Source organism: Symsagittifera roscoffensis, chromosome 4, assembly GCF_963678635.1.
Source record: "Symsagittifera roscoffensis chromosome 4, txSymRosc1.1, whole genome shotgun sequence".
NCBI classification, from domain to species: Eukaryota; Metazoa; Xenacoelomorpha; order Acoela; family Convolutidae; genus Symsagittifera; species Symsagittifera roscoffensis.
This window is the reverse complement of record NC_087065.1, coordinates 74,123,706-74,148,923: the sequence shown is the minus strand read 5'-3', so window position 1 is coordinate 74,148,923 and position 25,218 is coordinate 74,123,706. Positions and strand designations below refer to the sequence as shown.

Here is a 25,218-nt window from a genome sequence, read left to right as displayed (position 1 = left end):
AAAACTCTTGTCGTTCTTGCATCATGTTATTCGTCTGTTTCAATACTCAAATTCTTGACTCTGCGACATCGACTCTGCTCTCTCGGTTTCTGTGTCCTATAGCACGTCATGGTAATCCGAACGCTGTTAGAGTCAGTTCTATAAACCTTGTTTTGTGACACCCTAAGCTTACAACAGGGCAAAAGATCCACTCTGGACTCTTTATTTCAGCAGAAACAGCTAATCAGCAGACCAGGCTGGGACTAGTCTTGGAGGAAAAGGTGACTGCACCTTCCGTGCCAGAATCCGACAAACGAGTAGAGTTTGGATTGGGATTCTCAGATGAATTACTGAGAACGAGCTTGATGATGGTATGGGAACTGATGAGACCCTCATGGCGTCCTAGTCCCAATGCTGATTCGATACTACATGCAACACAAGATGTACAGAGGGAACTAAATTCAGACTGTAATCTGCGTGATCTGAATATCATCTATAACGTGATGACAACAGCCTCTAGGAGCAACGGAAAAGACAAAGTAGAGTTGCCTGGCTGGGGACCAGAGGACTGGGTTAAACCTGGTAGCTGTCTGGCAGAAGTCTGTGGACTGGAAGGTCACGTTTGTTGAGGCCTAGATTGCGTGAAAACCCTGGAGAAACAACACAAGCAGTTGACAATATTGTTTGGGAACATTGTGATGAAAGCGAAAACGGAAGCGGAGCTGATCGCAGATTGCCATGGAGGAACTGTGAATCTAGTGAATGCACTAGGATTCTACAGCATGTTTAGTTCTTAAGAGTCACTATTGAACCTAGAACAGAAACAAGAGATGGTCACGGCCATCAGTGTAGAAATGTCCCCAGGAGTTTTGCAGACTGAGCAAAAGCACATAGGAAAATGGAGGGAAATGATCGAGGCGGAAATGAACATCCGACACGGTGAAATTTATCGCAGACCATCGGAAGCGCGATATTTGGTGGGATCGACATTAGCTCCAATGTGCAAGAGCAGATACCCAGTGCATTTCGATTTCGTAGCTGTGGTTGTAAAAAGTACGAGAACGATCGTGGTTCAGGCCTTCTCAGTGCCAAAGTGTAAAAGACTAGCGAGAAAGTCGGAAAAGTCTTATGAGTTACTGTGCAAAATGTTCTCAGCAGTTCCAGAAAGAACTAAGGAGGAGTTGGAATCGATACTGGGAAAGAAGTTCATGGGATACGTCAGTGGGAACTTCAGTGACTTTGAAAGACTTCAGTGACTTTGTGTGTGACAAAAAACTCAAGGGAGAAACTAAGCAACCAAGTTGTAATTGAAACTGAAAGAAAACATTTAGTTGAGTTTTGAACATTAAAGAATTTGTTGCATTTACAAATTTGCATTTTGATTTTAATTAGTGGCTTTAGAGACACTCACTATTTAATTCGAAAGGCTTGAGTGAAGAGTATATTTAAATATTCCAGCCTGCATGATTGTTTTTAATCAACTAGGACGACTGATTACTTTGTGGTGACATGAAAAGCTTGGGAAATCTCCTGAAGAGGGAGATTGTTTCATTGTTCTTTCTAACCACAGAGTTCCCTAATTTTAATATTCAGGACCAATAACAACTAAAATTTCCGAAGGGAAGGAGCATAGTAGGATAATTTTAGCTTGTTGGCTGGCAGGACTGTCCTGCAGACTAACACTTTTAAAACCTAGGAGACAAAATTTCAAGTCAGAGCATTGACACTGGAAGTCATAAGAAATGTTTTATCTTAACTCATGTCCTCGAAAGTGCAGATTCATGAAAGAATTTGGAAGGCTATAGTGATGTAGTATGATGCCATTTATGTTCTGCGGTGAGTCGATATGACGTGGATAAAAGTGATTTCTTAAATTTTGTAATTTCTGTTCAATGGCACTGTACCAATTTTACAAAGACTGCGAGATTCAATGGGGACATTGACCGGGCTGTCCGGGGAGTAAGTGACAATCGACCAGAATTGACGAAAAGACAGTTACGAAGGGCTAGCAGCTAACCTTCCGAATTAGCAGTTTTAGAGGATTAACAGTGTTATTCAGACGATTGGACAAATCGTGAAGGCTGAAGGATTCGGAAATTCTTAAATTTTAAAAACTCGAATTGTGACGTCACACTTCTGAGAAACGTCAAAAACGGCCATTTTGGAAGAAGTCCAAAATAAAAACAGAACAACGACAGAAGTTGCGAAAACAACTTCGATAATTGAGAGAAAAACGAAAAAACGACAGAGTGTTAGCAGAGACCGCTCCGAGTTGCAACGATTGTGTCGCTACAATCGTTGCAAGGCCATTCACGCTAACTGTGAAGGGTGGGAACAAGCCTTCCGGAGTGGAAATAAGGGTGTTATTTCCCCGGATTCAGGAATCCGGAGGGGTCTTGGGACTTGACCTTAAACCATTTAATACAAACTTTTAGCTTCCCGATTTTGTCCTAAATTGAATTTATTTAACATCTGAATTCCTTTTCTGACAATGAGAAGCTAGGAGTTAAGGGAAAGGGTTGATCCATTTTCGATGGAGATGATGATTTTTATCTACTGAACAAAAACAATAGTAATATAACAAAAAGTAGTAGCCTTGTTTTTAGGAGTGACCTCGTGGTCTGGGGATACTGAGACCCAGCCATGAGCGCACTAATTTTGCATGTAAGTAAGTTAATTTGAGCTTTCTGGTCGAGGCCGGAGAACAGTAACGTTTTTGTCGACCCGATGTTGAAAAGACTATCAAAAGAACTGGCTTTGGTAGAGACGGTGAAAAGCATGTAGAGCTCTGTTTAGACGCTGGCCACTCGTTTTATAGCTTAGCTCTATTTTCAGTCGATATGTACTTCCGGGCGAATGTTACAATATGCAAAGTAACAAGTTAAATGCAGAAACAGTGAATTCATGGCTGAGTCTCAGTATCCCAAGACCACGAGGTTATTACAATTATTATTTCTTTTGTTCAGTAAAAAAATAGCCTCTTCGTCGAAGATGGATCGACCATTTCCTACCTCCTCATAAAGTTACTTGATTAGGAGGCAAATGTAAGTCAACTTAATGATACACCTTTTTACACTACACATACTTATTCATAGCCAAGGAAGTCAGAGAAAAAAATATCTAAATTTAAAGTATTTCGTTGACAACTTAAGATAGGTTTTCACATTAAATTCTTCCTAAAAAAGAGATATGTATTTTTTTTGTAAAAATATAATCAGGTCGAAAGTATCATAGTAACCGAGATTACAGTCAGAAGTCCCTTCATCACACTATCCAGTTAAAATCCTCGGAACTTTTTAGATAAAGAAAAGATGTGAATAGAGATAAAGAGAGTCAGATGGTTGGGAATCAAGCCAAACAGATTGAGAAAACTAACACCTGCACAGAACAAACCGAACTTGAAAGTGACTCAAAAAGACTAACCTAATATGAGGCTACGGGTCTATCATATGATTATATAAAGCTGCGCTTTTGTTCCCTTGGCTCTATAATTAAAAAATTTCTTCGTAAGTAGTTTTATTATTTATAGTGCCGAGTACACAGGCAGCGTTCTCAACCTGTATTGGGAAGAGTTTCTCTGCTTAAGAAAACTACCTGCCCTGAGTTCCTCGGTACACGTGCACGAGTTCTTACAAAGCTTATTCAGAAACATCTGTGCTAGGGCCGGCCGCACCCTGAACGTCAAATGCAATTAGTAGAAAAAAACTATCCGTCATTCATTTTATCTCTATAATGTCAGATTTCTGAAAAACCGAGACTGCGCTTATTCTACTAGGTGCTAGGGACTCAACGGTGAATTACCATAGGTTCCAATATTCATAGCTCCCAAAATGAAAATCAGTCGCATAAGTCCCAAAATTTAACTTATTGAATTCTGATTGATTGAAATTTGAGCCAACGGAATCTGGATTGATTGTTTACTGTTCAAGCAGCATAAAATCAAACTGCAGAATAAGGTAGGACTGTAGGGTAGGATTATATACAAAATTTAGAGCCGGTTGTCGCCGCAAAGCGGACTTAAACCGAGACATGGCTAAACCGGCGGACTTAAACCGAGACATGGCTAATTTAGTCATTTGACCAATTGAACGATATGGGACTTATGCGACTGCCTTTTTGTTTTGGACTCTTGAGACTGATTATCATTTAGGTGCCTATGAATGCGCACCAAGTCAACTACCACTACAACTACCAACAGCCTATGCGAGGAGCGTCAAACCGTCTGGTCGCTTCTGATCTGTCCTGTGTATGTGTCGGGGCTGTAAAAGAGAAGGAATGTGAGTAGAGACGAGACTTTATTTCATAAGGGCATTCAAATTTGAATGCTTAGAGAATCTCCCTGCGCTTATGAGACACGATAGGCCATGCCATTCCTCTTCAGTTACATCTTTTCCCTAAACGCATGTTTTTCACAAATTTTTGAACCTAGGCGGAGTCCAATTGCAACTTAAAGCTGATAGTTCGACAATTACAATTTTATGTTTTTACAGGGTATGACCTTCAACCATTGCGATCCAAACTTATCCTGATAAGCAATGAATCTTTTTACATCAGTAAGTTCTAGTTTCAAATTCATTTGAGAAAGCTCTTTATCAAAAATGGGCTACGTCCAACTTTTTGGATTTAGTTTTCCGGAGCTACTTCACATTTTACTGAATCAAACCAAAGTTGTAATGCATCCTCGTGCTCCAAACCAAAAATCTCACTTAAGGTAGTTTTCACTCCTTCTGCTGAGGCTAAAAAAGCGAGTAAAGCTGATACGCGAGCGGAACACGTACCCAAGCCAGTTTTGGCTGCCGGGATTACTGTCATTTGTTTTTACATTTGTTAGCTTACGTAGAGAGTTTCATTAAATTCGATCGTACTTTTCCAAAAAAGTCACTGCAAAAAACAAAGACTTGTACGCAAAAACTATAGGATTTTCTACATGTTAAAGCAAATCTTTTGGAAGTAAAAGCCATAATGTATATCTAGTTTATCAATGAGCTCCGAAACTTTTTCCAGCTCAGATTTTTTTTCAGAAAGCAATTTTTTTTGACAAAATTCGCCTATAGCAGAGCCCGAGATATTGGAAGTTCACTCTTGAATTTGATTTTTTCGGACATAATTTTTGAAGTTGACCTATAAATGTATTGTTATGCGTACTTTTAGTCTGTCCTAGAAAACATAGCTTACACTGTCCTAAAAAAAACGTTCGATTTGTCACTGACAGCGGTCGTTTTGGAACACTTTTTATATTTCAAGGATGTTGTTATGATAGAGGCACAAGAGTAAATCATTTAGTTCTTTTAACTGCAAAACGCGCAAAAGATTCAACTTAATATTTGGCCTTGCCCATGAAAATTGCCCCCGAAATTAAAACTATAATAAATAATCTATTGCATTGTGATCTGGTGAAAAATAGGTCTGGTAAGCTGCTGTAAAAAAATTAATAGGTTTTTTCGAACAGCACAAACAATCAGGTTAAAATAATCATAAGTATTTATATTTGCAGCAACTGTCAACTCAAAATTAAAAAAAAAACTAAAAAGCTATTTTTTTTTAAGTTTCAGCTCTGTTAGTTCTGTTGCTATATTGCGTTTTTGTCATTCAAATCACATTTTGAGTTGTTCTCGTCTTGTTTGCAACTTCATTGCTTCTTTCTTTGTTTTTTCCTTGTTTACAGACCTAAAACTTTAAAATTCTTGTCGTTGTTGCATCATGTTCTTCGGCTGTTTCAATACTCAAATTCTTGACTCTGCGACATCGACTCTGCTCTCTCGGTTTCTGTGTTCTATAGCACGTCATGGTAATCCGATCGCTGTTAGAGTCAGTTCTATAAACCTTTTTTTTGACACCCTAAGCTTACAACAGGGCAAAAGATCCACTCTGGACTCTTTATTTCAGCAGAAACAGCTAATCAGCAGACCAGGCTGGGACTAGTCTTGGAGGAAAAGGTGACTGCACCTTCCGTGCCAGAATCCGACAAACGAGTAGAGTTTGGATTGGGATTCTCAGATGAATTACTGAGAACGAGCTTGATGATGGTATGGGAACTGATGAGAACCTCATGGCGTCCTAGTCCCAATGCTGATTCGATACTACATGCAACACAAGATGTACAGAGGGAACTAAATTCAGACTGTAATCTGCGTGATCTGAATATCATCTATAACGTGATGACAACAGCCTCTAGTGCTGTCATCTACATGCTGTAAGTATCTGAGTTCTAGGTTTGTGCTGGTGTGTAGTGCATGGTTTATAGGTCACGCAGGTTAAGGTCGCTATTATTTTTTTTCTACGTATGGTGTCTCTCGCAAAATCAAGTCCGCAGTAGGACTTGGAGACTCACCGTGACAATTTAGCAAAACCCACACAACCGCCAGGCCCGTTCTCAGAAGTTCGTTTTCGAAACTCTGCTAGCAATCCAATTTTGTCATTGATGGTGCAGTCAATTGTTCTACAGTATTAGTCATAGCTTCACCTGCTAGCTCGCAGAGTCCTTTATAATTGATATTCTGGACTCACAGATACTCAGCAACACTGTTTGTTCATAAATTAACTCAAAACCGCGTATATCTTTACCTAATGGATTGTACGTCGTTCCGATCACACATGACGCACTGGTATAATTGTTTCTCATCAGCCTACAGTAGTCACTGGATTTTGCCAGTTTTCTTAATGAGTCTTCCGTCAACTCTTGGCTAGAAAAACATCTTGTTTCGTCTATTTTCCTCAAAATTTCTTTTTGCACAAAATTCTCATTTTCAATTTTATTGTTGAAAGTTTTATAGGGCTTGCAGGAAGAAAGTTTGCCGAGACTATTTTTGTTTTAGCAATTTTAAGCACGTGATAATTATTGTTACTGATGATTGATCTAACATGAGCCTCAATAAACAGAGATGGTCTCTCCGTTTTGCACACGCCACGGTCGCTTCATCACTTGTCATCAAGTCTCTCCGAGCCCTCATCAGGAGCATTTTGTACATCCTAGGATATCTTACTTCCATCTGAGTCATGATCGTCCGTGGTCAAACCAAGTACACAAAAAAAAGAGTTGAAGCTGTAATCAATCTCACATAAATGTTACTGCTATAACGGCCAAAGCTTTTGCGTCATTCACTTTTTTTTCTCAAAGTAACGCACCAAAACTCCCCTTCAAGCTAAAATGGCAAGATACCTCAAATTTTCTTCTAGCGTTTCCGAGGATGCCAACGCTCCATACAAGTTTGCTTTATTTGTCGTGTCACGAATAAGGTTTTCCAGGTAAGTCGCCTTTTGATCGGAAGCCACTCTTCTCGCTGAATTCCAGAGTTCTAATTTTTCTGTGTATCCACCTTCAGATTCATCTATCACAACAGTGTCTGGAACTTTCTGTCATGTACAAAAAACAAACCATAGAGGAAAAATATCTGCATCACGTCAATTAACTCACTTCCTGCAAAAAAAGGCATGATATCTCATCGCTAGAGCCTCATATAATTTTCACTAAGTTGTACTATGACGATATGAATTAGGATGAAATCTCCGTTCTATCTTCTAGTGTCAATCTCGATTCAATTTTTTTTTTACGTTCCAAGTGAAAAAGAACGCAGGACAATTGTGCTAACCATTGCGCTAAAATTATCCCAGGTTCAGCCATCCTCTCCGGATTTACTTCAATTATTGTTTGTCCTGAATAATTGAATCATAAAATTGAAAAAACATTTTGTTTTAAAATCAATGGGTTATACGTCTTTTCAGTACTTCAGTTTTCCTCTTTCGTCACTATCAAATATCATCGATGAACGTTTCACTGCATACTGCCTTCTGTTGAGAACTCGCATGAAGGCTTCACAGCCAAAATCCAGCTGAAACGGGCTGTACATCATGCTGTAATGTGTCATGTGCTTCTCGGCATAAAGATGCAACCAAACAGCCGTAATGTCTCAGACTTCATGGCACCAGTTTTCCTTCCAATTTATTCCTGCAGTTCCATCGAGATAAACTCATTATCCTGAGCGATGTCTCAAACAGATCTAAAATGATGGTGAAATCCTTTAGTCTTTTAAATACTTCCTTTTGTTCTTTTGTTGGCTCTTCTGGCCTAAAAATCCCCCGTTGTAGGAACCTCCTGCCATCTAATTGCCGTCATTACTTCTATTAGTTTGATTGCCACAGGTTCCGATAAAACGGGTAGACACATGGATAGCTGCCCTCCAGCATCCAAGATTAGTACACGAATTTTTTGCGCGGATACCACCATGTCTACAACTGAGAATGGCAAGTGAACTCACCGTGCGTCAAAATTATTCAGCTCGAGTTAGACGTAATGACGCTTCCAGCATTTCTATTATTACACGGAAGATTTCGTCAAACTTTTTAACAGCGCTGTAATCTGTTGCTACCAATCTTTTTGGCTTATGTCTTTCGAAATCACTAATTTTTCCTTCAATCCAATGAATTTATTACCATGTATCCAGTCCAGCTCTTTCTTGATATTGATATTTTTTGATATCTTACATTTAATTCTAACTTTCTTGCCAGCCTCACACATTCGGATAGAAAGGGGTTGATCAATCAAAAAGCGCTAGCTTTTCGCATCCACTCCTAAAGCCCACTGATTAGCAACCCTTACAGGGCAGAGCCACGCATGAACCCACTAGATGTTGTACCCCAACTGACTTGAGATAAGCCTCATTTCGCTTAAGTTTCATTTCCAACTCAACCGCTTCAATCGGTCTTCCAATAAACTTCTGTTGGGTTTGCAACACAACGGTGAAGACTTCTACGCGGCTATCTTGGTTCTAGATTCAATAGTAATTCTAGAGAGCTGTACATGTTGTAAACATCTAGTGCCGTCATCTAAATGCGGTATACATCTGAGTTCTAGGCTTGTGCATGGTGTATAGGTCACGCAGGTTACAATCGCTATAATGTTCTTTTCTACGCTTTGTGTCACTCGCAAAATCATGTCTGCAGTAGGACTTGGACACTTACTGTGACGGTTTAGCAAAACCCACACAACCTTCACACCCGTTCACAGAAGTTGGCTCATCCAAAAAACCCAAAACAAATTCTGCTCTACAATCGAATTTTGTCATCTTCACAGCAAACTCATCTTCACTATTAGTCCTAGCCTGCTTGCTGGCTCGCAGTGTCCCTCATAAAAAATATTCGGGACTCCCACAATCTCAGCAAAACTGTTGCTCATAGACTAACTAAATTCCTGCATATCTTGGTTTAGAATGAATTGTATGCCATTCCGATCATCCTGGAAAGACTCAGGTATTGCTTCTAATTCATCACGTCACGGTGGTCACCAGAATTTGCTAACTTTTTCATCAGGTCCTTCGTTATTTGAGCTCTTGGTGAGAAATTTTTCTTGTTTTGTTTATTTTCCTTAAAGTTTCCAATTTCGCAGATTTTTCATAATCAATCTTTTTGGCTTGCTTTGGTGAAGGTCTATTAGGGCTTGCAAGAACAAAGTTTGCGGAGGCTTGTCTCTCATAGGCAATTTTGCGCACGTGAGAGTTGCTGATACTGAACCTCGTTTTCAAGCTTCATTAAACAGAGAGCGTCTCCCAGTTTTGAACATGCAACGGCCGCTTAATCACTTAAAATCAAGTCTCTCCGAGCCCTTATCAGGAGCATTTTGTACATCCTAGAATATCTTCCGTCCATCTGAGTCATGACGTCCGTGGTCAAACTAGCTAGACATCAAATGAGTCCAAGCTGAAAATAAGTTCACTTAACGGATACTGCTATAACGGCCTAAGATTTGGCATCGTTCTTATTTTTTTCTCGAAGTAACGCAACAACACTGTCTTTTAGGTTAAATTGGCGAGCTGCCTTAAAATTTCTACAAGCGTGTTTGAGGATGCCAACGCTCCATACAAGTTCTTTTTCTTTGTTGTGTCGCGATTAAGGTTTTCCAGTAAATCTCATGTCACTTTTTGTTTCGGAAGCCACTAGATACCTTCTCTTTGAGTTCCGGAGTTCTAACTTTTATGTGTATCCACCTTCAGCTTCATCTATGATAACGGTGTCTGGAACTTTTTGTCATGCGCTAATTGACCAGAATGCGTTGCATTTTTATTCGGAAAAAAGGAGAGCAGGATAAGTCGAAAACAGCAAATAAGATTTTTATTTGCAAGAAGAAACAAAAAATACAGGGTAGAAAAAAGTAAGATTTAAGCGAAAATTTAAAACCGCAAAATTAGAAACAAAAACTCAATGACGGATTACAGACGAAAAATTGAACTAGAGAGACGACAACCACGATTTGCAATTGTTTGATTGCGGAAGAAAAGAAGCTTTCTGAGCAGTAAAAAATGTACTATTACAACCGTTACCGAGCTAACTTTGACCAATCAGTTTGTTTGAGAACAAGAAAAACAACCTTTTATAGTGATGAAAAAGACGCGTTTTCATGGAAGACCAAGAGAAAGGAAGAGTCTGTCCTTGAACTGAAAAAGTGCAATTTAATAACCACTTTTACTTCTCTGTACATGTCTTAAAATTTATTTGAGTAACAAGAGATTTATTTACCAGGATATGAAGATCTAAGAGTGAGGAAAATATCGAATCATTTCCGATGGATGGGACGTTTTTTCTCTAATTAAAAAAACAGCAAAGATATGATAACAATTTGTTCTTTCCGGTCGAATGTTACGTCTTTTGTAGGTAATGGGCGTAGGCTGTCCAGACACACGTTCTTTTCTGTGATTTATTTTTGACGGCTTGAAGTAAATTGAGCTGTTATCCCCATGCTGGTCTGTGATTCTTAATTCTAACGAAATACCAGTCACAGTTTTCGTTTCATAGTTCAGAGCTGTCAGAAGAACAGGCGTGACCATGGTTATCTCGGGCATTTTTGAGGTACCTTACGATCTGTCGTCGTACTATCTCAGATCATCCGTATCTTTTGTTCGCTTCTTCTTTCTGCTAGCTTAGCACTTTTGACAAAAAAATCTGGAATGAACTTCGCCTTTTCGACTTTTCTAACCACATCTATGCTGCTTAATTCATTTTTTTTGTAATCGACATTTTCTAGCAAAAATTTCGATCGCATTGTCTTTTTTGCTCCGGACGAATATACCATCTTGTCACTGTTTTCTTGATAAAAGAGTTTGTTAGAAGAGTTTGCTTCACTCCCAACCGTGGCAGAATCAATGATCAGTTCACTCATTTTCCCCACAAATTCATCCAAATTCTGCTGAATTTTGTGCCTTAAGGGTCAATTCAGACCTGTTTTCAACCATGATTTCGTCCGTTAGCGCTAAATAACCGATCTGACCTCATTCATAAATGCCACTTTAATCATCCTACAGGCAGTCTTGCTCTCAAGATAACGATTATGCAACTCCCTTTTTTGTCAGGTAAAATCAACCAGAAAGTATTCTAGCTGCATTCTCTTTTTTATTTCTTCTGAGTGGTTTCGTTAACAGTTTCCTTGATTCATTTAATGCAAGAGCAAAAGTGCCAACAGAGCTCTTTTTCGGCACTTGTTCGATTGAGTTTATGAAGTCTGCGGTAGGTTCCAGCGTGGAAGAGTTGTCTTTTACCTCTTTATCCTTTCTCGTCGCTGCTTCTATCCGGTCTTCTTTATAGAGAATCAAGTCTAAATCTTAACTTGACGCACCGTATATCGAAGCCTTATCCCTGTCGTTTTTTTCAGTTGGATTTAATCCGTTGGTTCCTCTGTATTTTCAATACCTCCAATACCTCTTATGGTAATTAAGTCCATGGCCCCTAGTAGTTCTTGACTTGAGGGTTCTCGCTATCGGTCGTTGATTTGACCCACCCGCAGAATCGTTTTAACCAGCTCACCTGCGGCCTTGTTTTCATGGCCATTGTTGACCACTAAATAAATTTCACATCCGAAGGGTGCTAGAGCGTCTTAAATTAACAATCTTCCCATTAACAAAAAATTTTTCCTCATATAGAGGACAATCACAGCTTCCTCTCCTAAGTTTATTTTCCCCTGGCAGCAAGCGTTGTTTTATCCAGTTTTGCCCACTCCTCCTCGAGTCTTCCGGTCTTGGGAGTGCCCAACTTGCTCATTTTTTCGGTCGATTTTTCAGAGTAAGCGGATTGCGTGCACGGCAGAACAGCAGCAATCGTGCTTTTTAAGCATGGGTCAATTGTGTCGTCAAAGCCTGTCACTTTTCTCTCATTCGTCTCGAAAGCTGTTTGTTGTAGTGCATATATTAGCTCCGAGTAACACTCGCTTGATCAAAAGGACCTCGAGAAACTTTTCAGGGAGTTCTTTGAAGTGATTCCAGTCTTCAGTTTCTCTTCTCAAACTCTGTTATGCCGCTAGCAACCTTGGGATTCTCGTCTTGTCAATTTCCCATTTGTTTTGTAGTGGGGTCTAAAGTTCTCGATTTTGGCGTGCGCACTTCCTCTTGTCCTCTGTTCACATCATTCATTCTAGCGAATAAAGGATCGTTAAAGTTTATCACTATCAATTCTGGTTCTGCGATCTTTCCAAACAGTAAATATTTGCTCATGGGTTCACCGAAACACTCTGAACACATCAGTTGAGTGTTGAATTGTCAACCAACGTGCTGCACTAACCTCCTGTAAGTCTTCAATTTTGTGTCAGGGAAAACAAAAGTTACGGCTAGATCATAATCTACAGTCTTGAGCTCGCTGACTCTCCTAATAAGTACCATAGGGTTAACCCTCATGGCCCGGCACAAAGTAGTTAGTAGCGGCATACCAATTCCAGTGGGTCTCACATCCCCATCTTTTATGATGGCGTTCTACAGATGATCTTCTACATGTCCAAAGTGGTTCTGTTGTAGCAGGTATTGCAACAACATTGTTTAAGGTCTAGGGTTTTTGTTTTTGACGCCGTAGCTTTTGGCAAGTCAAATTTCTTGACGAACTCTTACATTTGCTCGGGTACCGAGTCAGTGTAATGGTTCACCCAGTTTGCCGTAGGTCATGGCTATCAATGTCAGGAGGCTGTCGAGCGTGACTCCCTGTACTCCCTAAGTTAGAAGCACATCAGTTCTTTTCTTAAAGGTTTCAGTTCCAAACTTGAAGAACAATGTCAGGATTACTACTTTTGGCAATCCATGGACCGGTTTGATTAACTCCTTGATTAGGTAACGTGAAACAAACTCCTGGGTAACGTGAAATTGTTGCTAGGGAGCATGCAAGATTTTTTTTTCATGTTTTACTTTTAGTTTTCTGGGGATAAGCAGTGCTTTCACTAGAATAGCATTGCGCTTCTCTTATCTATTCGATATATTTGTTTGTTTTACTGTACATAATAGAAAGTGAAGACACCTCAAAATTGATCTCAGATCAAGAAATCTCAAAGACGTTTTTTGGATAGAGACTTGTTTTAGTTAATTGATTCATTAATGAGACATTCAATAAAGTAATTTATTCATTAATGACCGGGAGCACATGGTCTGTCAGTAAACTTGGATTTTTTTAAAATTTTTGTTTCAATAAAAATTTTAAAAGATTCAAGATTTGAAGTAGGCAATGAATAAAAAAAGTTTAAAAAAAGAAGCAAAGTGTTTTTGATCTTTATGAGGAGTAAGTATGGTTGCGTAAATGGCAAATCATTTAAGACACACAAATTGTTAATGGATCAGAAACAGCTCAAAAAATTTTTTTTTTAAATAGTTTGTTTTCAGCTATTGGCGTGCTGAAAGCATGGAAAAATGTGTGTTAGTATAAAAAGTTCCAGCTTTCAAACTTTTCAACTGTTTCAAAGTTTTGGTTTTCTGTGAAAACGGTATCAGGAAAACTAGGAAAGTTTATATTGCACTTGCAATAGCGTGCTCACTAAAACCGGCTACAAACAAATTTTCCTTTGAAAAATTCTTGTGGGTAAAGATTTAACTGTCTTCAAATCCCGACAAAACAACAGACCTGCTCATCTTAGCTATATTCAAAATTGTTTTTTACGCTTGCATTGCAATTAGCAAGGACTGTCAATTCTAGAAAAGATTAAAGGTTTTTTTTAACTCCACAGCTTGTTTAACCAAGTCAGTTGAAATATTCAATGTATTGGTTTATAACCTAATAAAACTTCGTAGCTTCTCCAACGCATTTGTTCGAGAGACAGCAAGCGAGGCTGTGACGCCAAAATTCCTAGATTCGAAGGTGCCGCCAAACTGTTTTTTTTTTCAGACAAAAAACATTGTTTGAAAAAATTTTCGACCTATTTTTTTTCTGTTTGTGCTGTCGGCTTTATGGCCACAAGATGGATTTTTCTCATGAAGTAAGAAAGTTTTGTTTTTACAGAAAATTTTTCGTTAGTGCTTCTGTTTTTATCTGATATTTAAACATTTTTTAAAAAAAATCGACCTCGTTTGGTTTGGAAAAATATGATTTTTTTTGTCTTTCCAGAGAAGGTGCAAAAACACAATTAGATTTTCAGATCTTACAAAACTTCCTCATGGTAGCAATTTTGAAATTACCTATTTTTTGCGGCTCGTTATTATTTATTTAATGCCAGTGATTGGTTTTCTGGGCATATTTTCAAAATTACTTTAGCGCCATCATAATAAAAAAGAAGCATGCCATTGAGCAAACTCAAAATTACAAACACTTTAATCCTCATAGTACCTATCGTTACTTGAAGTATTTAGCCATAAATCAACTTTTGCGAGTTTTCTTGCATGCAAAGTGCTGCTTGATTGTATTGTAATGTCAGAAGAGTGTGCGAAACAGTTTTCAGTTTTAAATTATATTAAGCCCTAGCCGTCAGTTTCAGATTTCGAAAAAAAACTTGTAAGTTTTTCTCATTGTCATCAAATTTTTTATACATAGTTTTTAATTATTTCCCTAGCACATAGGCATATTTGTTGCATATTCTTTGAAGGAATGTTTTTTGCTCTAATCGCTCAAAACTAAAAATTCCCAAAAAAAATTGCCAAATCTTTTCGGAGCATTTAGCGATTTTTGACCGGCACCCGTTTTTGGTGTTTCATGACTGAAGGAGCGTTAACAAACTAAATACCAAAACAATCAAGCTCATTGTTTTTTACTATAACACTTGGCTTTCGGCTCAAGTGGCGTTTACTAATTATTTTCGTATTAGATGCTACCCAGAAAAAGTTTTGAATGTTTAATTTTTGCTGGTGAACCCATTCGAGAAAGAAAAAAGATCATATACTGCTTTATTTTTTTAAGGCATTTTCCAAACATTTTTGACGCAGACGCTTTCATCTCATATATCGCCACTGTTGTGTTGTAGGGCAAATGTTGCACGACCCCGCTGCGTCCCTATAAAATATTTGTTTGCTTAATTGAAAATAATTAAAAATCAGAAATGGCAAAAACCATGAAGAATGATTTTTGATTTCGGAAGAGGAACTTTATTAACAGGTTTTCCAGCTGAATAAAGTTTTTCTAATTAATCCATTTTTCTCATATTTGTTTATATTTGTGAAACAAGTGTCAATAACAAAATTTTCTTGAAATTTCAGAGCTCTAACCTTCAGACGTTTTTGCTCTTCAAAATTCTAAGACTGAAGAATAACTTCTTGAAAGTTTAGCAAATCAATCTTTTGCACGGTCCTTCTAATCAAAATTTATGAAATTGTTGTCTGAATTTTGCTTCAGCTGAAAAGTGCGATGAGCTTATGAAACTGATTCAATCAGAAATCCCAATGGGCGTGACTGTCACCCCAAGTCGAAAATCCAAAACAGATTTTGTTTAGATGAAAACCGAGAAAAACAACGCTCGGAGATTAGATTCCCCAAAATTACCGACGTAAATTTTTACTTTTTATTTTGGTAATTTCTTCCTAAATATGATTAATCAGGTTTTTAAGAGCCGAAGTCGAATTACTTCAAGATAGTTGGCAGTCTGAAAATTCAACACCAACCCTAATTGCCCATCTTTACGGTTTGTCATGGATGTGTGTATAGAAAATCTTGTCAGCCGAACAAATGTTTTTGCTAAGTGAAATAAAAATTTATTGGAAAAAACTTTAGCATATATAATTCGCGCTTACCTTTTAAAATTTTTTTGAATATAACATGATTTCAGTATGTTTTCGTGCTGTACTTGAACAATCAAAAAGGAAAATTAAAACTACGAATTTGTTGTGAAACTTTTAATTCCGACTATTTGAAAATGGTATTCGCGTGTTTCAGTTTTTCGTTCTCAGCAAAATCAGACACCCCGAACAATCATCGGAATTTCGTGATTCGAACTTTTAAAAATTTACTAAAAATTTAACGAAGCGAAAAAACGGTTTGGAATTTTTGCTTTTGTTTGACGCTCTCATTCGAGCGAATGAAGTGAGCGATCAGGCTTACAATAGATTATTCTACTAGTTTATTAGCCTCCAAAAAGTTATTTAAGCCGTGAAAACTGAACTTTACTCGAAGAAAGTTAGTTGAGGACTTTTTCAGCATCTTTAAGGAATCAAAAACTTCAAAATTTCAAAAAACTGCAGGTTGAAAAATGTTCCGATTTTTTTGTTTTTCTAGACATTTTAGAAAAACTGTTGTCCAATTTGTTTAATTTACTATGAATGTCGAATATGCCCAAGCTCTAGTTATTCCATCAGATTCTTTTTTTACGAAACGTTTTAAAGACAAGTCAGAACATTCTGTGCCACCTGTTTCGATTAAATATGCATATTTTTCAAAGGTGTTTTAAACCAGGTAAGCTACAACTTATATTGCATCTCGAAATACATGCACATCTCGACAGCTCGTGTCTCGATTTGTGTCATAAAAAACTCTCGATGCAATTTGTAGCTGTTGATAATCTATTACAAAGTTTTAAAAGCGCGAATGAACTAGTCCGACAATTTGGCCGAATTTTTATTTTTTAAACTCCTGAAACTAAACCAATATTGGCCAGAAATATCTTCTCAAACTTTAAATGTGGTAGTCGATATCTTCAGAGTAAAAATAGTTACCATTTGAAAAATATCCGTTCCATCGCCGGAACTTTGTCTGAACAAAAAACTACCCCTCGCAAAAAAAACATTCTGTTGCTTTCTTTAACAATACCCAACTATCAAGACATGAGCTGCATCTTAAAATCAGCCCACAAAACAACTGCTTAGCGCAGCCTCCAAACTTCTCTACCTCAGACCAGGTTAATTCTTTCTTTACCGAGTTTTTCGATATTTCATAGACTACCACAAGTTAGCCAGTAAAATCTTGTGCTAGGTTAGCCCGTCGAAGAGTTCGAACTAGTATTATTACATGAAAATAACCTGATTACTCTTCCTCGCGAATTAATAATGTATCTTTTTACTTTTATTCACATCGAAGTCTTCGAATGAAGATTTTTTCACATCAAACTATTCTAATTACTTGAAGATTTTTTCACAAATAAAATCCAATACCCACTTCTATATTAAACGACTAGTAATTTCATCCAAATGGTTATAAAATGAAATACGGTACAACTAATACAAGGAAAAATGTAACACTAATAATTTGATCTTAATAAAACTTACCTGTTCACAAAAATAACTTTGCCTCATTTGATCATGAGGCCGTCGAAACAATGGAATCTTTTGATTGTTTTGTATCTACAATTTGATGATTTTAACTGCTCTACAACAGACTGCAAAAAGCACCATGCTCTACAACAGACTGCAAAAAGCACCATGCTCTACAACAGACTGCAAAAAGCACCATATTAGTTTGCCGAAAGTTAAAGTCTAGCTTTTACCGAGACTCATGTCTTGTTGTCTTAAACATTTCGGATGTGTCTCAACATCAAGCCTTCATTTGTCGTCCATCATTTGTGCATTATGATAAAATCAGAAAAGATTTATCTCTTATATAATGTCTTTTCATTCCTAATTAAGTTTTTAAATGATCCAGAAAACTGCAATAATTTAATTGATTTTTATTCAAAGCTAACTAAAAAGTTAGTATTCTTAAAAAAACGTGACCCCTCATTTAACAAGTTTCTCACGGAAGAGAAAGTTTTTAACATAAAATTCAGTCGCCACAAATCCTATGGTACCGAGTAAAGTACCGAGCAATTCACTTTATATGCAATTTTTGTGGGTGAATCTTTTACAAGGTCAAAGCCACAAAGTCAAAACAAGTTCATCCGAAAAAAATCAAATTTGTTCAAAAATGAAAAGTCATGATCAACTCTTATAACGTACCAATTTCAAAATAGGCGGCAGTGATAAGAACCTGGAAAGATTATTGACGAATCTTTGTACAAAATGTCATTGAATTTGAAATACATAACGCATCAGAAATAAAAAGAACGAAAAAACCCTATGAAAATTGTTATTTCAATTTCAATTATTGATTCTATTTCAAAAACTCATTGCTAAATCTTCTAGTAGGCTAAAAAGACTGATAAAAAGGTGGAGGGGCCCAAATGCATTTGTGACGAGCAAAAAAAATTATTATGTACTCTTATTCTGCTTTTTGATCTCATTCTGACTTGCGGAAATTATTTCGGGCAATCAAACCACAAAAACGTGCAAAGAAACCATTTCAAGTTGTGGGTCTATTTTACTGTGAGCTGCAACAAAAGTGTTTTCTTTTTTTACTAAAGCTGTTTTGGCCGTCGTATGCTTATTTCAAGTAATTCGCATTTGAACACTTAAAGAAACTCAATATTTTAAAACGTAAAACCGATGTGCTAAAAAACTAGTCCCGTGAATGAGAGATATTAATTGCTTTAAACTACCATGTGAGCCTTCTGTCAAATTGTTGAAAGTTTTTCTCTGTGCGCATTTACGCTCAAACTCGAAGTGGACACTGAAGATTGAAGACTTCTTGGTTTGGCCAGTTTAGCAAACATTTGAGCATGGTGCGAGGTCACCAAATTAGAAATAGCGTCCAAACTTTCCTCGATGAATCGTTTGCGACATTTCGCTGTCAGATCTTTCATTACTCGCGACAAGTGACGCGCAGCCGTTTCAAAAATTACCCTTAGAACGTAACTTTTGCCCTCCTTCTCGTACTGCATAATCGAAACCACAAACTTGACTGACTTTTCTTGAGCAATCATTGTCGTAACATGCGCTTCGAGATTCTGCTTCAGATAAATGAACTCTTCTGCATCTAGGCCATCAAGATTGTTCAAATTATGCCACATACGACTTTCAACCAACGAGATTTCGTTGAGAATTGAGAAAGAGAGCTGGTAGTCTTTACAAAGCTTCATAATTTCTTCAAAGATTTCTTTCACAACAGTAATCGCAGAGCAAATAGCAATTTTCTCGACAACCGTCTGCATTTCTGTGAGCGACTTCAGAGGAATCGTGTTGTAGATATCCTGAAGCAGATTGTCTAGAGATTCCTTCGTCATCCGGTACCACTCTTGGCTACCGTTTGTCAAGTTTTTGACCAACACTTTCTGGGAAGGTTTCTGCGGATTCAGTTCATTAGCAGCAGCAAGTAGTTTCTTGAACAAGGTTATTTTTGTTTCACTCTCTTCCTGAAGTTTCAGAATTGACCCATTGGAAGCGCTTTGACTTTTGAACACCCTACTAAGCTCTTCCATGCACATTGTCACGCTGAGCTTCGCTTTCGCCAAAGATATGTAAGACTTCTCGCACTCCTGAGAAAACTTTCGACGTTGGAAATCATTAAACTCTTCCCGTTTTACAGACACTAGTTTTATTTTGCACAATGTACAAAGCGGGAAGTACTCGAAGAACTCAGGATCCCATTCTGGATATCCTAAGCAAGAAACGAGTGTGATGTTCAATCTGTAGAAATTTGTATCCTAATTTCTATCCCTACCCATCGATTTACCTTGTTCATAACATGTAACATTGAGATAAAATTGAAGGCTTCTGCACAAGGTTATAAACTACCAATGGGGTATGGGAAAACTTTTATACGAGCACCAAAATGATTCCTTTTTGGTGTGCTTCCAAAATAGAGTTTTCTTATTGTGATAAATTGTGTAAAGTTGTGTAAATAATAACCGAGTCTGTTTCCTTACTCCTGAAAACTAATTTATTATTATGTTGTTCGAAAATAGACCGCGTGAAAATATTATTGCCTGAGAATTATTGTATTTCTGAGAAACTTCATAAGTTAGAAAATAGTTGGAAGATTCCCGAGGGAAAGAGCCTGGCCTGAGGGCACGGAAAGCCCGGTTGCGGCTCTTTTGCCCGAGGCCATCTTTAACTATGTTCCAACTTTTGAGGAGCATGTTTTGCTCTTTCTGAGGGAAAGATGCCGCAAAAGTGCGCGAAACTATCATTTTTTCATTCATGCGTTCTTTTTTCATTCATGCGTTCTAATATTTCATTTTTCATTCATGTCGTGAAAGAAAATGTGTGAAAGAGCAAAAACATACTCTCCTGAGCACTAGCTATTTAAAACCACTAGCCTGTTGCCCCAGAAATCGCCCATCTGACAGGACCTCCGTCGGTTTCCTTCATCTTCTTCAACTGGTTCGGCCAGAAATCCCCGGCAGCCAACTCCTTGCTGGAAGGAGAATACACCAACAAGTCTTCGTTGAAACACTTCGTACACACTCTGTAATTACAGAAGAGACACCTCAGTGCCTTAGGAGGTAACTTTGATCCACAAACCGAGCATCCAAACTGAGGCGCTACGTTACGCTCATCGTCAGTTAAGTTGTTCAAAAGAACCGATCCGATTTTGGGAAACTTTTGGGTTGTCCCACTTGAATTAACTCCTCGACCGGACTTGCTTCCTTGATTCGTAGCTTCAACGTATGCAACCTGTGCGGCGTGAAGCACTTCGTTTAGACGTGTAACTTCGGTCGTTCTGCATTCCGACAACTGTCGACCAATCAGGGCAGTCTGCTTTCGTTCCACATGACGGATTTCGTGAAACAAACAGGTGTAGCTCCGACGCATTGTTTATTACAGTTAAGACACTTAAGCGACAAAGTTGAGATCTACTGCATAACATCAAACTAACTCTTTAGCTTAGACAAATTGAGCAAACAATTGATCGCCGAGTAAAAGTTCTCGATGCAATCTAGAATAGATGACACAACCATTGTTGGGCATCACCTTCTGTTCACAGAGAGCTTTAGTATTAAAGACACGAAAACACAAAAGGGATGGAAACCTTCTTGGGATAGAAACCTTTTTAAGTCCTTGCGCAAAAAATAACATACAGCGGCTGCGATTGTTCTAAAGGGAACTTCAGAAATTTAAGCGTATAAACATTTTTTGAATCATGCCGACTCTAAGCATTCATCCTTGTCTCAAACATGGACGTTATACATGAGCACTAAATGAGCAGAATCAGTTGTTTAAACTGCTTACATTATACAGCAAATTGATGATTTCGAGCAGTCCAGAAGACAAGCGATAAGTCTTATGAACAAACAATTACAGACCCATCGTTCGTGGTAAAAAAAACTTTCCGTTACTGCTTTAAGAAACCTTTCACAGTGCGTCACCAAAGAAAAATCCGACTTTTTGATCTGATTCCCTTTTGGCTGACTATTTGTGGAGGCGGATGTCACTGGGACCGCTCCAACCGCGACCAAAATGGGATTCGAACGCAGAACCCTCGTGCTGAGAGACGCACGCTTGCCTTACCTCCACACGCACATGGCTGCCCATACTATTTTTAAGTCATCCAAAATCTTGATAATTAAATTTTTTGAGCGAATTGCTGAGTTACGCAATACACTAAAACCGAATATATTAGGAAAGGAACTGAACGTCAACAAATCATGAATAAAATCATCCGAAAAAAATAACATGGAGCTCTCGAGGAAAAATCAAACGAGCGAACAATCTTATAGTCATCAGTTGATTTACAACGCTGACAAGGACACGCAACTATAATAATTGAAACAACCGCAAATGCAGCAAAGGGCGTTTGGGAACGTTAACCCCAATCACTATGACTGGCAAAATGTTGGCTCGCAAAAATGACTCGCAAAATGTTGACAGTTGTCCTGATCGAGCTATTCAAGTTTTTTTAAGCAAGCTATTCGAGCTTAAAAATGCAAACTTTCATGCAAATTCATAGACCGAATCAAATTCGAACAAGCTGTTCAAGCTATGAACTAGTTCAAGTAAACTAGTAGATGGTATCGAATCGCGAAAATTTCAAGTTTTTCTTAGCAACCTATGAGACTTAGAGAAAATCAGTTCAAAAAAAATGTTTTTCTTATGCAAACTATTTAAGCTATCAAAACTTTGATTATTTCAAAATATTTCATGAAGTGAATCGGTTGGCAAACAAATTTTTGATAATAAGCTAATCAAGCGATGGAATTTTAAAACATTTCAAGTTGTATTCTAGAACAAAATTATACGTTTTCCGAGAAGTTGAAATGTTCCCGCGCAAGCTATTCAAGCAATAAAACTTTAAAACATTTCAAGTTATTTCATGAAGGAAACCGGATGGCGAAATGTTGAAAATTTTCAATTGAAGCCATTCAAGCGATCAATCTTTGAAATATTTCAAGTTGGTTGTAAGACCACACCGTTTCACAGAATTTTTTTCTGAGGGAACTAATCGAGCTATACACTTGAAAATACTCTAATTTGTGATTATTTCCAGTTTGAAGAATATTTCCAGTTTAAAGCAATTATTTTTGCGAAAACTTCAAAAAATTTTAATGGAAGCTATTCAAGCGACGAAACTTCAAATTATTTCATAGAGCCAAACGCTTTGCAAGTGCTAAAGTTTTCTATGCAAGCTATTCAATCAAGTTTTTGAAATTTTTCAATTTGTTTTTATAGAAGGAATCAGTTCAAAAAAATTGAAATTTTCTTACGCAAGCTATTCAAGCTAGCGACACTTAAAGTTGTCTCATGAAGCAAATCGGTTCACAAAAAACTCGGTTTCTCTTAAGCAAGCTATTCAAGCTAAGGAATACTTCAAGTTATTGCATAAAGCGATTTGGGTCGCAAAAGGTACAGGTTTTTCTTAAGCAAAATAATCAAGCGATGAAACTTTTAAAATATTTCAGATTACTTCATAAACTGAAACGGTCTGCGCGAAGTTTAAGTAGTTCTAATCAAGCTATTCAACCTAAAAAACTTTAAAATTTTCCGATTTATTTCGTAGACTGAATCATTTCACGAAAAATTTAAGTTTTTCTAACCAAGTTATTCCAGCTCTGAAAGCTCGATATTTTTCAAGTTATTTCATGAACTGCGAATCCATTCGCGAAAAGTTTTTTCTATGCAAGCTATGAAAAAAAGACAAAAAACTTTAAAAAGACGTTTTAACAAATTGAGTGGGCAAAAGTATGTAAATGTAAAAATTAAATTTCAAATCGATCATTTTGAGAAAGTTTAAACACTAAAAGAAAATACAACAAATGTTTTATTAAAAATGATCGATTCTTAGATGTGGCAACTAAGCCGACAAAACCAAAGCAGACAAATGTTAGGCCGACTATTTTGTTTGAAACTGAATATTTCCAGTTTGAAAAAAAAACAGCTCCTGGTCACATTCAAACCTGGGACCGTTGCCGTCCCAGGCGTATTCGTTAACTCCAGCCTAAGTGTTCATAAGAAAATGGATTTCACGATGAATCATGGTACCACCAGTAGTAAAGATGAGTCCTGTGAACAAAGTTATTCAAGAGGCAATATTCTTGCTTCTCGCAAAGGTAAAAACGTGAATTATAAGAATTATAATTCAGCAGCTGAAAATTGAATTGAAAAACTATAAGTCACTCAATTTCAGATCTGTACTTAGTAATAAAAATTACACAGAGGCGAGCTGAGCCTCACGCCACTTGCGATACGAAAAAAGCTGATACGAAAAAAGTTCAAAAGATGATGCGTCTCACGAAAAAAAAAATTGATTTCTGCTTTAAAAAAAAGTGGGCTTAAAGAAGAATCTCATAACATTTCCTATAGAAATCATTTAGAAAAGAATTCGAAAACGAAAGAAGATTTAGGTCAAGAAAATCAAAATTAGTCTGAAATTAGCTCAAACACTATACTTGAAATTGTGCAACCAAGAAAACAAACTGGATGTCCTACAGGAAAACTTGGGGATACGAAAAGGCTTCATCCATTGCTTGCTATAAACTTAAATCGAAATGAAAGAACAATTGAAAAGCGACATTTTGAAACACAAATGAACGTAAAAGTTTCAAACAATTTCCACAAAAAACAATTTGAAGAAAATCTGAAAAAACTCCGAAAGCCTATAAAAATAACCCTATAGCATCAAACTAATCAATTATGAAGTCGATACACAAGGCACAGAGCTGGATCAAAACAAAAAAAGAAAGGCCGGTTTCGAAAAAAAACACGAAATTGAATTTGTTCCCCTAAAATGTCAGCCGGAAAAAACCATACTCTCAAATCTCGTGCGACACGCGCCACAATCTTTCGTCGACATCAGAGTCAAGTCAAAATTTTTGACATAGAAACAAAACGCTTCACCATCATCTTGAATTGATTTCAAATTAAAATGCACAAGCCTTAAAAACACCCGAAGAACTAAAACTTCAAATAATTTCACTGTGTTAATATTTATATAATAAACCAGAAACCATGCATCTCAAAAAAAGGAACTTTAATGCAAAAAAAAAATACTTCATGTTTGAAATTTACTAGCCGAAAATGTTGGCGTGTATTAAAACCAGAAAACGATTCACCATCTTGAACAAAATTTACTTTTCGTCGGTGCGAACAAAACTTTACTTTTCGTCAAGTTCCAAACCTAAGTCATTTAACCTTTCCTTTGCGACACAGTGCTACGAACTCTAGTACTCGTTAACAACAATGGTCCCGTTTAAAACCTCGTTTAGAAGCATGGTTCTGAATAACTACCGATGGTCCCATATACAAGTCTGACAGAAAAGATATGTAAAGTAATTTCTAATCTTGGCCAGTGAATTGATACTTTTGATAATTTCATTTTTAAAACTGTAGTTGCAAATCTAACGAAGAAAAATTCCCAAGTTTCCTTTTGTTTTCATCCGCTTGAAATACTCCAAGTAGATTTCAGGTGGTCCGGCGGGACCACACTTCTAAACGAGCTTTTGAATGGGGCTCATCAAAAACGACGAGGCCAAACTTCTAAACGAGCACCAACACTCTTTAAAAAACAAAAATTAACATCCTTTTTACAGTAAGTGCTGCTGCTAAATTTTCAAAATTAGTTTATATTTCCAGGGTTATATCGTTTGAATGTAAATTGATTTTTTTCTAAGTTATTAGTATAAAGTTCAAATATAAGAAAATTCTGTTCGGTTTCTACAATTAATTTCAATATTTTATCTAAGATGAGCAAATCCAAAAATGCTGTGTTAAATAATTTCTAGAGATTGGAAACAGAACAAAGAATTCTCATTACTCATAAAATGTCTGAGTTTTTTCCAGT

General features: G+C 37.2%; 2 protein-coding genes across 2 annotated transcripts in view; both read right to left on the bottom strand.

Moving 5' to 3' along the window:
* Window positions 1–25,218, bottom strand: part of LOC134843688 (deoxyhypusine hydroxylase-like) — a 233,704-nt gene that overhangs the window by 21,469 nt on the left and 187,017 nt on the right. The gene's annotated exons all lie outside the window — the stretch shown is intronic.
* Window positions 18,480–20,888, bottom strand: LOC134844314 (uncharacterized). The gene is made up of 2 exons (XM_063860946.1): window positions 20,261–20,888; window positions 18,480–19,599 (listed from the first exon to the last, which is right to left on the bottom strand). The coding sequence occupies exons 1-2, from the start codon at window positions 20,754–20,756 to the stop codon at window positions 18,617–18,619; spliced, it is 1,479 nt and encodes a 492-aa protein (XP_063717016.1). The 5' UTR covers window positions 20,757–20,888; the 3' UTR covers window positions 18,480–18,616.